The following is a 17,096-nucleotide window of genomic DNA, read 5'->3' as shown; positions in this document are numbered from 1 at the left end:
AGATATCAATCGTATGTTGCTCTTGGTTTAAATCATGTCAGTGGATGTGAAGGAATGCTTATAATAACCCAATTAATTTTTGAAAATATAATGTAGCAATTCTGGATTATTGTTTTAGATTTATAAAATGAATTAAACAGTTTCTGAGAACCTTCTTCAATGTGATATTTTTGATAAATATTGTTATGATTTTGATGTATTATTTAGATTTATATTATTTACTATATAAATTCTAAGTACAAGTCAACATCATTTTAATTTCATTTGATGAGACAGGTCATGATGAATGTTGTTCCATCATATGTCCATTGAGTACCTAGACAATGGATGACATACATGGTGTAGATGAACATTGTAATTCCATGGTTAAAATGATATAAAGTTGTTTTTTTACAGTGATATTTTTATAATATTATGTTTATAGAATTGTTTCTTTAAGAATGAAAAATAGAAAAATGTATTGTCTACCCATTATGATGAGAAATTCGAAACATAACTATGGACATTCAGATGTAAATTATAAACAGGACACAGAGTATAACAGAACACTGATATCCTACCAGAAGAATTTCTTTTTAAATACTCATCTATATTTAGCATACTGCGAGTCTAGTTCCTGTTACCTAACATACATCACACATATTTTATCCTATAAAATTATCATATGTACACATATAAATGATGTGGAAAATTTCTATTTTTCTCTGAGTTTGACTCTATAATAATGTAAATAAAAATGATCCTTAATAATGTATTACAAATTATATGGAATTATGTATCTATGTTTTATGTTGTATGCAAGACACTAATCCAGTCAACCACCACAATGCCACCTGGTGGATGTAAATGATGGTCGTTGTGTTTATATCACTTTTCTGTCAGTTGCCAGCTGGTGGTGAACAAGAACACTTGTAAATGGCACCATATAGTTCTGTTTATGTTTGTACATAATACTTTTATATTTGATATGCTGATGTATGCACCTTATGGTGGTTTGCAGAGTATCTATGCAGATGTACATGTTGATGTACATGTAGGTGTCAGGTGTGTGGGGAAAGTCATACAGGCACATAACTTATCACATGCCACCACCATGAGTACCTCAATTTGGGGAAAACTGCCACCACCAAACTCAACCAGTGTAAGCAAAAATGCTTTGTAGGTGTTGATCACTTTCAACTATTATAGATCAGAATAGCAAATATGTCAACTACCAGCAAATAATATAGAAACTTACTTCCAAACATGGGTGTCCATTTTCACCTCTAGGCAATAGTCTATGTACCTTCAGCAAGACAATGACCCATGTCCTTGTTTCTTAATTGTATCAGAACCATTTGAGGAACACAGATATGTGCCTGCTTATATCATGAGATGACCTGACATCAGTCCCATTGAGCACAGCTGGAATACCATCAAACAATGTGTATGCTCTTTGTATTCGTCCCCAACCAATTTCTTAGCTCTCAGGGAGATGGTTGAATGTTCATGGATCTGAATGACTCCCCAGTGGCAATATGTGTGTCATGTATACTATGCCATGACATATTATCATCATCATCAAGGTAAAAGGAAGTCTACATGCTACGAGATAGACGTGTAACTCAAACATTCCTGGGTAAATAAATCACTGTAGTAAATATAAATCTAAAACAATTTGTGAGAATATGTTGATTAAAAATTTCAAAACATAGGTACCAGCCCTTTAGAATATTTAGACAGTATGAAAGACAGTCACATTTCTTGAGAACAAAGTGTTGCATGATAACACTGTCGTATGAAAGATTCTTGGACTTCTTGCTGTGTCAATTCAGGGTAAGACCTTGAGCTTTCAATGATTGCCTCTGACAGTCAAAACTGCTGCTGTGGTGGCCTCATATAGCCCACAGATAGCTTCTGACTGATAATTATGTAATGCCATAGCAGATGGTGTCAACGTGTGTTGGTGGCTTCACCTCTCCAGCCAAGCGTATGCATTGCAGCAAATATCTATGCCTCTGCTCTGCATTGAGAGCTTGCTTCAATGCACTGCTAAGATTGCATCTGCTGTCACAGTTGAAGATCTGCTCACACATTCTTATTTCTGCAGACCCTTTAATTAGTTCCGGTATGTGGAAACCTGGGACAAAACTTTTGATTTGTCAAATAGTATTTGTTTGTGAGGCCATGCTCAGTAACTGCAGTTTCTCCAGTTCTCAGTTTTTATATGCCATTGATGCTATGTACAGCAGTCAGAAATGGTATGGATGGACTGATCAATATAATTGCTTTCGCACTCACAAGAAATGTTGCAAACCCTAGGGATCCTGTTGAGTACTCTCTTTTCATTATCTTCCAGCCACAGTTGGTCTCATATCAAGATTAACTAGCTATAAGTTGTACACCTATTTAGTTTTTTATGTAGGGGAGAGTGGGGCACTCTGAACCACGGGGCACAATGAATCAGGTAGCATAATTTCAGTATAAGGTGGTAAATTATTTTTTCCTCTGTGCATATGTTGTCAGTATAGCTCTACCGACTGCCATTTGTTTTCTGCAGGATCTAGTTCCTGCCATTAGTGTTGTACTGGTGATGAGTTAGTTTCGCGATAGTGAAGTAATTTTTGGAGATGTAGATAGATTGAATTTTGTTCAATCCTTTGTCACCAAATTTTAAAGAAAGTAAGTCATTGTAACAATATCAGTACTATATTTTAATGACATAGATCTTCAAATGTTAACAATGTTCATACATAACCTCACATGAGCTCTGTTTGAAATATGTACTGTTGGGGTACATTGAACCAAGCTCTCTTGGGGCACAATGGGCCATGGTTCATTGTGCTGCAGGAATCTTTTTATTGTCCAATACAAGCACTCAGTACTTTGATTCCTTAGCGTGGGTAAAAACATATGTGTAGGTATTTAAGGCTTTTAAATTACAGACGCTCAGCATTCCTGTTTTATATTATCAGGTTTGAAGGTGGTTTGTTTACACCCCAGGAAGAGAGACAGAGGTAAAACTGACCATGATGTTATGCGAGAAGCTGTACTGGATGTTCTTAATAAGGGCATGGCAGTTCACCAAGCAGCTAAATCTCATTCAATATCTTACCCTACTGTTCGATGATATGTTCAGAACAATAAATGTGGTTCCAGTGAAAGATTGACAAACTATGACAATCGTAAGGTATTTTCTGTGGAACAGGAGAAAGAATTAGTGGAGTATTCTTCTAAGATACGCTTTGGTGTTGACACTCAAACATGCAGCCGTTTAGCAAGTGAGCTGGCTTTCAAAAATAGTCTGAAATGTCCTGAGAACTGGACGGAGGGAATGGCTGGTGTAGACTGGTTCTATGGGTTCATGAAACGAAATCTCTGTTTAAGTATCTGAACCCTAGAGGGCTGCAGATTATCCAGAGCAATGTCCTTTAATCAGTAAACAAAACACCAGTTTACTATGAGGGGAAGATTTTGAAACTGAAGGATGATGCAGGAGACTATCAGGTATCATTTTTGAGAAAAAGTGAAAAAATGGGAGGTAAAGGATGAAGCTTTTGTTCCAGCTAGCAATGTACTTTACATGCTCCCACGACCTGCTACTGATGGTGTGACAAAGAGACAAAAATCATATTTCAAATTTGGAATCAGCTTCGAGTCCATTGATTTTCGGTAATTCCAAAATAAGTTACATGATTGTGTGGCTAAGATTTAATTATATGATTCACACATGGAATATACGCAAACATTATGTTTAAAGAACATTTTGACTTCTTTTGTATGCTAAATATGTTCTTTCAATGAACGTGTTTAAATTGGTTCAATATACCCCACACGTGGGGCACAATAAACCATTTACCAAATTTTCTTCAAAGGCGTGCAGCTAAAAAACAATTAATGACAACGTAATCATATAAGGCCATTTGATACTTGAATGATTAAACTGCAACATCTGTAAATCACAACTCTGCGGTAAAATTATTGGATGAGTAACATGGAGAAATATTTTTTATGGTTCAATGTGCCCCACTCTCCCCTACCTATGTAGTTAGTGTAAAGCAGACTTAGATTACTCTACAGGTTCTGTCTACTGTGATATTTGTATGGAGATGTTTTTGTTTATCAAGCTGTCCTTTTTTGCGTGTTATTCCCATATTTATAATTATAGTAGCATTAGAGTATCCTGCAAGGGCATAGCATCTCCTTTATCTTCTTAATATATCATAAAATAGATCTCATATCTCATCTTCCAAGGACTCTGCCAATTTTGCTGGATGTAGTGCTACAGAAAGGAAGGAATGCAATTGGTAGGTTATCCCATGAATGTCCAACGTTTCCATATTTCCTTTTCTTGGAGCATGCTGATTTCATATTGTAAACCATAGCCATTCTTTCAGAAAACGTACTTCAGATGATTAATTTTGGAATCCAAGTCGTTCATGTGAGAAACTGTTTTATCTCTGTGTACCAGTGTATTTAAAACTGCTCTCTTCTGGAGTGAATGGAGAAAACTCTGGGCACTAAGATATAAATCAGTATGCATCAACTTGCACTACAGAGTGTGGCCAAGATGTTGATCTGTCTTTCATTATACAAAAACATCTAATAATGGCAGCCTTCTCTCTTTCTCTGTATGGCAGTGAACTGGATGTTCAGGTGCACTCTGTTAATAAGTTTCTGAAGTGTTCAACAGCTTCTGCATCATGTGGCAAGGCCATAAATGTGTTGTCAACATAACTATGAGGGTTGGAACTTAAATAGAGGCAACTATATATTCACAACCAATGCAAAAGAGTTACTGGTACATGGTTGCACCTGTTACTGTCCTTCAAAATAGACACCAGCATTGTGTAGAACCCATAGCCAGTAATGTGGAAGGCACAGTATACCGTTAGCAACGCCTGTTCTGTTGATGGTTCGAATGGAGTGGTCTAAAGTTATGGTGATTCTCGTGTATGGCTGTGATGGTGTTATCCTAATGCATTATGTTCCTCCATTGCAGACCGTCAGTGCACAGTATTACTGTTCATTTTTGGAGCATCACCTGTGACCAGCTTTGTGAAAGAAGTGGCAACACTTCCTGTGCAACCTATCCATCACTTTGCACGACAATGCACGGGCGCATACAGCGCAAGCTGTGGGTGCTCTGTTCAGTCGATGGGGCTGCAAAGTACTATACCATTCATCATACTCACCAGACATAAGTCCTTGTGACTTTTATTTGATTCCAAAGATGAAGGAATCATTTCATGGCATTCATTTCAGAACTATTCCAGATATTCGACAGGTAGTAGACCACTCCATTCACACAATCAACAGAACAGGCTCTGATAATGGTATACTATGCCTGGCAATGGGTTCTATACAACGCTGGTGACTACTTTGCAGGACCGTAACAGGTGCAAACATGTAACTCTTTTGTATCAGTTGTGAATAAATAATTGCCACTATTTAAGTTCCAATCCTCATATAAAATGAAGATGGATGAAAGGGGGTCAGATTTAATGCGAACTCCTCCAAATGTTCCGTAAAAAAGTTGACCATCGTTGGAGCCAGTGAAAAACCCATTACCATTCCATCCATCATTTCACAAAATTTACTGCTGTACAAGAAGTACATGGTGGTCATAAGATGTTGGAACAACTCTATATTTTCAGAAGGAAAATGCTGTGCTAACAGTTTTAATGTGTCATCCACAGGAACACTTGCTATTAGTGAGACCACACCAAGATATTCTTTGGGCCAAGTCTAACCTATTTAATTTTCTCAATGAACATCTGAGAGTTTTTGATGTGATGTACACAGTGGTCATCAACTTAGTTACATATTTGGCTAGCCTTTAGAGAGGAGAACTAATAGTGCTAACATCAGCAGAGCAGACAGAGAGGGCTCCATGCATTGCAGAAAGATGAAGATCTTGTGGTACTTCTGGTTGACAAGGGAAATGCCACAGTTGTTCTTAATACCACTGAATATAACAACAAAGTGTCCTCACTGTTGGAAGATAGTACATACTGATGCCTAAAATGAAACCTAACTTTGTCATACAGCAGGAAAATAGTGGGGTTCTTGAAGAATTCTGGTCCACCACAGGACATCATCAAAAATCTTAGAGCATGAGCTCCTAGCCCTCCTAGGCCGAATGGGTTACCTAAAGTCCGCAAGGAAGGTATTCCAAGGAGGCCATTTGTTTGCAGTATTGGTTCTCCTACCTACAGGCTGATTAAATATTTAGCTAAGTTGATGATTATGATGGCTGGTGACTGTGAGCACTACATTAAAAATCTCAGATGTTCATTGAGAAAATTAAACAGATGAGGGTTGGCCCAAATGATATGTAGCCATGTTGGATGCAGTCTCATTATTTACAATAGTTCCTGAAGTGGATGCATTAAAAATGTTGGCAGAGCATTTTCCTCCTGAAATGATAAACTTGTTCTGACATGAAGGTTTGGAAGGTAGGAGACGAGATACTGGCAGAAGTAAAGCTGTGAGGACGGGGCGTGAGTCATGCTTGGGTAGCTCAGTTGGTAGAGCACTTGCCCATGAAAGGCAAAGGTCCCGAGTTCGAGTCTTGGGCTGGCACACAGTTTTAATCTGCCAGGAAGTTTCTTGTTCTGACATGTTCTGGTGACCATCTACTTCCTGTCTGGTCGTAAATTTTATGAAATGACAGATGGAATGGTATGGGTTCACCACAGCCTTTAGCAATGGCCAACTTTTTTATAATTATGTTGATGACACATTCATGGTGCCGCCACTTGGTGTAGAAGTTCTTGACCACTACCATAAACATACGAACAGCATGCACCCAAACACCTAATTCACTGTCAAGACAGAGAAAAAGGGAAGGCTGCCATTTTTAGATGTTGTGGTGCAACAAAAGTCTGATGGATGTCCCAGTGTACCGTAACCTGATGCACACTGATTTATATCTTAGCACCTAGTCCAGAAAAGAGCAATTCGAAATACACTGGTATACAGAGCAAAACAGTTTCTGACAAAGACCACTTGGATTCTGAAATTAATCATCTGAAGTATGTGTTCCAAAAGAACATCTATGGGTCACATGATATAAAGTAAGCATTCTCCAAGAAAAGGAAATGTGAAAATGTTGAACATTTACGTGATAATCTACTGACTGAATTCCTTCCTTTCTGTGGCACTATATCCAGCAAAACTGACAGAGTCCTGGGAAGACAAGGTATAAGAACTGTTTTCTGACCTCCTAAGAAGATGCAGGAGATACTATGCCCTGTTCAGGACAGTCTCAGCTTCAGGATCCCTCAGATTTACAACATACCTTGTGAGCGCGGAAGCAATTACATTGGTCATCTGGACGATTTCTGACCTCTGTGCAGAACATCAACAGCTTGTCAAAAATCGAAAACTAGAGACATCTGAACTTGCTGATCACAGCCTCACAACCAAACATAAAATACTATTTGATGAAATGAGCAGAAATAATATGTGAGGAGATATTCAACCATGACAGAAGATATAATCATAGCTGTGCTTGGAGGAAAGCTCTCGATGCAGAAAAGAACCAAAACAACTTTTTGTCACAATGTTTCTGCTATGACTGGAATGTGGCACCACCAGCACAGGCATTGACACCATCTGCAATGACATTACATAATTACTGATCAGTCAGAAGCCATCTATGGGCAATAAAAAGTCACCGCAACAGCAGTTTTCACAGTTAGTTGCTCTTAACAAAGACAATGAATTTAATCTTCGAAATCTTGAGATTTTACTCTGAATTTACATGATAATAAGTCCAAGAATCTTTTATACAGCCACGTTTATTTTCCATTAAAATAAACAAAATAATTTATAAGTACACTGCACAGGTAATAACGTACCATCTGATGCACCACTCTCACCAAGACATGACTGGTGAAGCTGCTCCATCATTTCCTTCATCTCATCATCTTGACCCTACTCAAGAAAAAAAATTAATTTCAGGATGTATTTGGCTAATAATAGTTTATAGTCACTTCAATAATGGATTATTTTCAAAATTGTCGAAACATTGTGGTTATACTGATACAGTTCATGAGATGATTCCCTTGCATCATATATGTAACACAGTAACGAAAGGAAAATCACATTGAGAGCTGAATTTATTTATCATCTGTTACATTACATATGAAATGTGCTAGAAATGTAATGAGACTGATTTTTTCTGAAGTATTACTTTCATTCCTTTTCCATGTCAATGTTTTTAGCCTTCAAAAGTGTTGCATTGGCAGCTATACTTTGATGGTAGCATTGTTTCCCATCCTTGCTGCAGTTTTTGGATCCTTTTGGCATAATACCATTCAGTAATTGTGCTCTTTTTGATACTATCCAAAGAACCAAATTGACTTATGTTTAAGTGGTTTTTGAGGTGAGGGAACAAAGAGGAATCACAGGGACTGGGATCCAGGAAGGAACCACAGAAATGCTATTTCTTTCCAAAAATTCATTGATGAAGATTGCTGTATAACAGAGCCATTGTCATAGTGGATCACCCAAGTACTTAAAATGTCTAGTTTCCTCATACCACTCATTCCCTGAGTCATTCAAGGACTGACTGAAAGTTTACCCTGCAGGCACAAATTCATTGTGGGTGATCTCATGACTGTTAAAACTATAGATGAGTGTTTATCTGATTCTGAGTTTAGTCATTCTTGCTTTGGCGGGAATGAAGAGTTTACTGAATGACACTTCTGACTTTGGCATTTTGTCTTGATACGACATTAAAAAATCCATGATTCATCACCTGTAATAATGCAACTGAAGAATTCTGGCTTCTTCTAAAGGTTATCCAAAAGACCCAGGCACATATCCTACTTGTGCCTTGGATAGGGAATGCTTACCATAAGTCTTTTGTAATATTATGTAAGATGTCGTATTGGTTTTGCCAACCTTTGCACAAAAACTTGATGCCCTACTTGTGCCTTGGATAGGGAATGCTTACCATAAGTCCTTTGTAACTTTATGTAAGTTGCAATATTGATTTTGACAGGATTTGCACAAAAATTTGATGCTTTAGCATTGCTCATACTTTTGTCAATCATCTTCATAATGCACCTGACAAAAACAATTCAGTCGCTCTCACCTCCCATGCTGCAACTGCAACAAGTTAAAATTGATACTGAGCTGAGTCAAAAGAATAATTCATTTAACTGGAAAGGGAAAGGCAACAGCAATGTCAGTACAAGCACAGTGTTGCCAGTGTCATTACTTTTTTAACATACCCCACACAACAAGAACAAGACATATATATCACATTTTTAAGGTTCTGTTTTGACCAGAATATAAATAACGACAGGGAACTGTTGAAAAGGACCAATATTTAGGCCAGTTTGACAAAATTAACTATCTGATACCACTTTTTGATCTTTGTAGGGTATGACACTTAGATTATGATGAAGGTTATGCTAGTTGAAGCTCTTTCAGCAACAGTAATCCTGTTTACTGTTTGTGATTAGTAGCAATGTTTCTGTCAGTCCTAACAGGTAAACATAATATTTCACAAAGTTATGCATACTATTATTTCACTTTAAAACAGAAGAGAACAAATGGGGACATACTTTGAAGATACAGCTATCTCGAAACACTGAAACATTGCAGTATTTAATTTGTCCACAAAATTTAATAGTCATGGGTGACTGGAATTCGAGTGTAGGAAAAGGGAGAGAAGGAAACGTAGTAGGTGAATATGGATTGGGGCTAAGAAATGAAAGAGGAAGCCGCCTGGTAGAATTTTGCACAGAGCACAACTTAATCATAGCTAACACTTGGTTTAAGAATCATGATAGAAGGTTGTATACATGGAAGAACCCTGGAGATACTAAAAGGTATCAGATAGATTATATAATGGTAAGACAGAGATTTAGGAACCAGGTTTTAAATTGTAATACATTTCCAGGGGCAGATGTGGACTCTGACCACAATCTATTGGTTATGACCTGTAGATTAAAACTGAAGAAACTGCAAAAAGGTGGGAATTTAAGGAGATGGGACCTGGATAAACTGAAAGAACCAGAGGTTGTACAGAGTTTTAGGGAGAGCATAAGGGAACAATTGACAGGAATGGGGGAAAGAAATACAGTAGAAGAAGAATGGGTAGCTTTGAGGGATGAAGTAGTGAAGGCAGCAGAGGATCAAGTAGGTAAAAAGACCAGGGCTCTTAGAAATCCTTGGGTAACAGAAGAAATATTGAATTTACTTGATGAAAGGAGGAAATATAAAAATGCCGTTAATGAAGCAGGCAAAAAGGAATACAAACGTCTCAAAAATGAGATCGACAGGAAGTGCAAAATGGCTAAGCAGGGATGGCTAGAGGACAAATGTAAGGATGTAGAGGCTTATCTCACTAGGGGTAAGATAGATACTGCCTACAGGAAAATTAAAGAGACCTTTGGAGATAAGAGAACCACTTGTATGAACATCAAGAGCTCAGATGGAAACCCAGTTCTGAGCAAAGAAGGGAAAGCAGAAAGGTGGAAGGAGTATATAGAGGGTCTGTACAAGGGCGATGTACTTGAGGACAATATTATGGAAATGGGAGAGGATGTAGAAGAAGATGAAATGGGAGATACGATACTGCGTGAAGATTTTGACAGAGCACTGAAAGACCTGAGTCGAAACAAGGCCCCCGGAGTAGACAACATTCCATTGGAACTACTGACGGCGTTGGGAGAGCCAGTCCTGACAAAACTCTACCATCTGGTGAGCAAGATGTATGAAACAGGCGAAATACCCTCAGACTTCAAGAAGAATATAATCATTCCAATCCCAAAGAAAGCAGGTGTTGACAGATGTGAAAATTACCGAACAATCAGTTTAATAAGCCACAGCTGCAAAATACTAACACGAATTCTTTACAGACGAATGGAAAAACTAGTAGAAGCCGACCTCGGGGAAGAACAGTTTGGATTCCGTAGAAATACTGGAACACGTGAGGCAATACTGACCTTACGACTTATCTTAGAAGAAAGATTAAGGAAAGGCAAACCTACGTTTCTAGCATTTGTAGACTTAGAGAAAGCTTTTGACAATGTTGACTGGAATACCCTGTTTCAAATTCTAAAGGTGGCAGGGGTAAAATACAGGGAGCGAAAGGCTATTTACAATTTGTACAGAAACCAGATGGCAGTTATAAGTCGAGGGACATGAAAGGGAAGCAGTGGTTGGGAAGGGAGTAAGACAGGGTTGTAGCCTCTCCCCGATGTTATTCAATCTGTATATTGAGCAAGCAGTAAAGGAAACAAAAGAAAAATTCGGAGTAGGTATTAAAATCCATGGAGAAGAAATAAAAACCTTGAGGTTTGCCGATGACATTGTAATTCTGTCAGAGACAGCAAAGGACTTGGAAGAGCAGTTGAATGGAATGGATAGCGTCTTGAAAGGAGGATATAAGATGAACATCAACAAAATCAAAACGAGGATAATGGAATGTAGTCGAATTAAGTCGGGTGATGCTCAGGGAATTAGATTAGGAAATGAGACACTTAAAGTAGTAAAGGAGTTTTGCTATTTGGGGAGCAAAATAACTGATGATGGTTGAAGTAGAGAGGATATAAAATGTAGACTGGCACTGGCAAGGAAAGCATTTCTGAAGAAGAGAAAATTGTTAACATCGAGTATAGATTTAAGTGTCAGGAAGTCATTTCTGAAAGTATTTGTATGGAGTGTAGCCATGTATGGAAGTGAAACATGGACGGTAAATAGTTTGGACAAGAAGAGAATAGAAGCTTTCGAAATGTGGTGCTACAGAAGAATGCTGAAGATTAGGTGGGTAGATCACATAATTAATGAGGAAGTATTGAATCGGATTGGGGAGAAGTTTGTGGCACAACTTGACCAGAAGAAGGGATCGGTTGGTAGGACATATTCTGAGGCATCAAGGGATCACCAATTTAGTATTGCAGGGCAGCGTGGAGGGTAAAAATCGTAGGGGGAGACCAAGAGATGAATACACTAAGCAGATTCAGAAGGATGTAGGTTGTAGTAGGTACTGGGAGATGAAGAAGCTTGCACAGGATAGAGTAGCATGGAGAGCTGCATCAAACCAGTCTCAGGACTGAAGACCACAACAACAACAACAACAATAGTAAATGCTACCAAAAGTTGCAAAATCATGAAATTTCATTTAAATTGTCTGGACTAAAATTTGGTAATCATTTTTTATAAAGTTATCTTTTGATTATGAAAATGTATGTGGATTTGCAAAGCACATTTTTATTTAATTTACAATCTTCTAACTGCAAAATGTAAACAAAATTTCATAGGCATCCCATTCTGCAACATTTTATCTTTAAATCATAATTGTTTACCACATCTATTGTCATTACTTTAGTTCTTTGATTTTTCTATCAAAGAAAACAAAGGTTTTCATTCAGATCTGAACCTCTGTGAAAAATAGGTATGACAAAAATAACTAGAATGACATTAGAGATCTTGAGACTGTTCTGTCAGGCAGCCACATGTCATAAATACATGTAATAAGTGAGCCAGAACACACTTCATAAGTACGTTTTTAGTCTACATTTGATACAGACAGATATTTTTCTTTATTCAGCTTCTTTGTTCTCACATTGTTTTGTGTATAAATATGAAGCTTTTTGTGAATGTGATCTCCTGTTATGTTGAAAAATGCAATTGTTACAAGTACATTGAATTTTGTGCAAAAGTATAAATAAGAAGCTTTTTATGAATGTGATCTCTTGTTATGTTGCAAAAATGTGACTGTTTCAACTGAGCTTAATTTTGTGCAAATGTGAGACTAAAAGTTCACAGCAGTGTGAAGAAAAAAATTTCAATTATGAAACAACAAATTGTCTCCATTCATACACTCCTGGAAATGGAAAAAAGAACACATTGACACCGGTGTGTCAGACCCACCATACTTGCTCCGGACACTGCGAGAGGGCTGTACAAGCAATGATCACACGCACGGCACAGCGGACACACCAGGAACCACGGTGTTGGCCGTCGAATGGCGCTAGCTGTGCAGCATTTGTGCACCGCCGCCGTCAGTGTCAGCCAGTTTGCCGTGGCATACGGAGCTCCATCGCAGTCTTTAACACTGGTAGCATGCCGCGACAGCGTGGACGTGAACCGTATGTGCAGTTGACGGACTTTGAGCGAGGGCGTATAGTGGGCATGCGGGAGGCCGGGTGGACGTACCGCCGAATTGCTCAACACGTGGGGCGTGAGGTCTCCACAGTACATCGATGTTGTCGCCAGTGGTCGGCGGAAGGTGCACGTGCCCGTCGACCTGGGACCGGACCGCAGTGACGCACGGATGCACGCCAAGACCGTAGGATCCTACGCAGTGCCGTAGGGGACCGCACCGCCACTTCCCAGCAAATTAGGGACACTGTTGCTCCTGGGGTATCGGCGAGGACCATTCGCAACCGTCTCCATGAAGCTGGGCTACGGTCCCGCACACCGTTAGGCCGTCTTCCGCTCACGCCCCAACATCGTGCAGCCCGCCTCCAGTGGTGTCGCGACAGGAGTGAATGGAGGGACGAATGGAGACGTGTCGTCTTCAGCGATGAGAGTCGCTTCTGCCTTGGTGCCAATGATGGTCGTATGCGTGTTTGGTGCCGTGCAGGTGAGCGCCACAATCAGGACTGCATACGACCGAGGCACACAGGGCCAACACCCGGCATCATGGTGTGGGGAGCGATCTCCTACACTGGCCATACACCACTGGTGATCGTCGAGGGGACACTAAATAGTGCACGGTACATCCAAACCGTCATCGAACCCATCGTTCTACCATTCCTAGACCGGCAAGGGAACTTGCTGTTCCAACAGGACAATGCACGTCCGCATGTATCCCGTGCCACCCAACGTGCTCTAGAAGGTGTAAGTCAACTACCCTGGCCAGCAAGATCTCCGGATCCGTCCCCCATTGAGCATGTTTGGGACTGGATGAAGCGTCGTCTCACGCGGTCTGCACGTCCAGCACGAACGCTGGTCCAACTGAGGCGCCAGGTGGAAATGGCATGGCAAGCCGTTCCACAGGACTACATCCAGCATCTCTACGATCGTCTCCATGGGAGAATAGCAGCCTGCATTGCTGCGAAAGGTGGATATACACAGTACTAGTGCCGACATTGTGCATGCTCTGTTGCCTGTGTCTATGTGCCTGTGGTTCTGTCAGTGTGATCATGTGATGTATCTGACCCCAGGAATGTGTCAATAAAGTTTCCCCTTTCTGGGACAATGAATTCACGGTGTTCTTATTTCAATTTCCAGGAGTGTATTTATTTCAAGTGTGGCTTCCCTGGACAATGAGGCCCTTTCTGCAGACATCAGTGGTAAAATATGAATAGAAAATTTAATTGAGGATTAAATTTTTGACCCTTAATCATGAGAATAAAATACACTGTAAAAGTATTGGGTTTGCTACATGGCATTATGAACTATTAAGATTTCCTTCAACAATAATCTTCAATGGTGAATTATTTTGATTGCTTATTTTCTGATCTGAGGAAGGTGGTGCTTAATTGGGAAGGAAGAGGTTTCTCAGTCTGTATAGATTCACTAGGATGGAGGGACCAGGATCAGAGAACTGATATCTTTCATCTATAGTACCCCAAAATTTCTTAATGAACACATTTTAAAACACCCAAAACAAAGGAGAAAATATATCTGACTGCACACACAAACTGTCCACATGATAATGTAAAAGTCATCTTCCTTAACATTGCTTTTGAAAATCACAGTTCTTTTAGAGGAATGGTCCCTTTCTCCCCCTGAACCTGTGAACTAATTCACACAGCTTATTATTGGAGACATAGAGTTCAACATGGAATCCAAATCAGAATGCTAATTCACATTTTGGAGAAATTCAGCATATTGCCAAAGATAGAGTTCATGTTGACTGACAATATAAAAAGAAAAGGAAAAAAAACTGTTGAGTTGCTATCAAGTCTGTGGGTGAAGCACTTTTGAAAGTTTGAATTCATGAAATGCAGGGATATATGGCACTGTATGGCATTATCATTTATTTTGAAAGATGCATATGGGGCATGAAGATGGCATAGTGCAATGACAAAACTGGTTGTCATCCAGATAAAATAAAATAACATCTTAGTTACACAGCTTTGGAGAATTTTTATTAATATTGCCAAATGTGCGAACTGTTGCTGTGCTTCAAAAATGAAAGTTTTGTCTTGAGTGGACTAAAAGCACAATTAAGAAGTCACCAGTCTCTTTTCAGTTCTTCCTTCATACTGTGGTAAGTGTGTAAGGTCAGACATATTTATCTATATTGCACAAAGGGATAATCATCAATTTTCAGATGATGGAGGCAGGCAGTAATGCAGAAACAACAAAATTTGTAATCATTTAGCATACTTGAACAGTGAGAGTTCTTGTGAGTGGGTTAATGAAACAATTGCAACTAACATCATGCTAACTGCTGAACTCCATGGATAAATTGATGGTTGAAGTACGTAAAGATTATGATGATGTTTGGAGGCTAACCAAAGCACTACATTGTAACATATTGCCACATAAATAAATCAGGTATGGGCCAGTATTGTGTCCATCACAGTATTTCAGTCAGTCGTGCTGCATTTGGGCTCTGAGCACATGGATGGTGTTCTCTCCAATGCTAGGGGCTGTACACTGATGGAGCACCAAAACAGGTCTGTTGGTGATAGGCAACTGGCGGCTTTCTGCAGCGAGTCAAGTTTTCTTCATCATAGGATGAACAGAAGTTGCTGTGACTCGTGAGAGGTGATGATGACAACTTTGTGGTCAGGGCATTGTTTAAGAGCCATTCTCTAGAATCATTCACCTACTCTGAAGACACTGATGACTGATTTTGTTATGATTTCATCTCCAGAGATTACAATTATGTGTGTGTATATGGTGATTGTCTTCCATGGTACTGATGTAATCTTTTGTCAAGATAAAGTGTAGTAATGTTGAAGTGTTGCCTGTTGCATTCACCTCCGGATCTCTGATTGATGATTAATTTGTGATTTTTCTAGTATTTTGGCATCACAAGTGCCTAGCATTGTCCAAGAATTACTCTCCATTGCTGGTGGCAGATTGGAATGGTAGCCACTTATGCTGGCAGAACATCAGAAAAAACTGCTAAATGACTATTGGCTGAAGGTCCCAAGATGAATGCCAACAGGGAACATGTCAAGCAGCTGTGAAAGCCTCAACAGTTTTATGCTGTGACATTGTCAGCCAGCTAGAAATGTCCTCAAATGGCTGGAGCAGTACAGTTCCTAATATTATCCTGGACCTCAAATTTTCGTGGTCCTAGACAACATCTTTGAGATCATCTTAACTGCTGTTGCTTGTATGGATCTTCCAACACACACTTTTCAGTAGCTGAGCTATGGGAAGTACTGCAGGCAGCATGACTGCAAATAACCATGGAGAAACAGTGATCTCTGACTGAACTATTTCAGGATTGTCTAAATGAATTTTTTCCCTACATACTAACATAGTGCACTTCTGGAAGAAAGAATGTTGCAAAGAAATGGTTTAGCCACAATCTATGGGACTGAAGTTTGGAAGATAGGGGAGACGTACTGGCGGAAATAAAGTTGTGAGTGCACTTCATGAACTGTGGTCAGGTAGATCATTTGGTAGTAAGGGCACCCATTCACAGTTGTGCAGGGGTGGGGGCTTAGACCTGGAGGTATGGAGTATTTTGAATATTGTGGAAGATAAATGGCAACTTGCAAGTAGCCATGAAAAAGTTCCATTTACGACCTAGTTAGAAACGTAGATAGTACAGACTTAAATAATTTTCTTGCAAGAAAAACACCTGACTAGACTATATATTTTCCTTTGCCTGAGGTTCCAGCTTTGAGGCCTGGTCCAACATTCAGTTTTAATCACCCACGAAATTTCAAGCTGAAAGTCATTTTGAACACCACAATGCTTTACTAGGATTGTCTTTCTTTGAGCTTTAATCAGATTTTCATATCCAGCTATAAGGGGACTTGCAGTTTAATGTAGTCCACAGTTCAATTTGACCTTTTTTGCACTAACAGACATTGCCAGAGGTGAAAAAAGTGATAAGAGGCAGATTAAAATTCTAGAATTAACTAGGGATCAAACCCAGGACCTATGGATTCATA

At 39.3% G+C, this 17,096-nt stretch overlaps 1 protein-coding gene across 1 annotated transcript in view; it reads right to left on the bottom strand.

Moving 5' to 3' along the window:
• Positions 1-17,096, bottom strand: part of LOC126161415 (general odorant-binding protein 83a-like) — a 44,948-nt gene that overhangs the window by 15,096 nt on the left and 12,756 nt on the right. The window contains exon 2 of the mRNA XM_049917205.1: positions 7,845-7,920. Within this exon, the coding sequence (XP_049773162.1) occupies positions 7,845-7,920 (76 nt within the window). The remainder of the gene's footprint in view (positions 1-7,844; positions 7,921-17,096) is intronic.

The sequence above is a fragment of the Schistocerca cancellata genome, chromosome 2, assembly GCF_023864275.1.
Source record: "Schistocerca cancellata isolate TAMUIC-IGC-003103 chromosome 2, iqSchCanc2.1, whole genome shotgun sequence".
NCBI lineage: Eukaryota > Metazoa > Arthropoda > Insecta > Orthoptera > Acrididae > Schistocerca > Schistocerca cancellata.
This window is presented reverse-complemented; position numbering and strand designations above follow the sequence as displayed.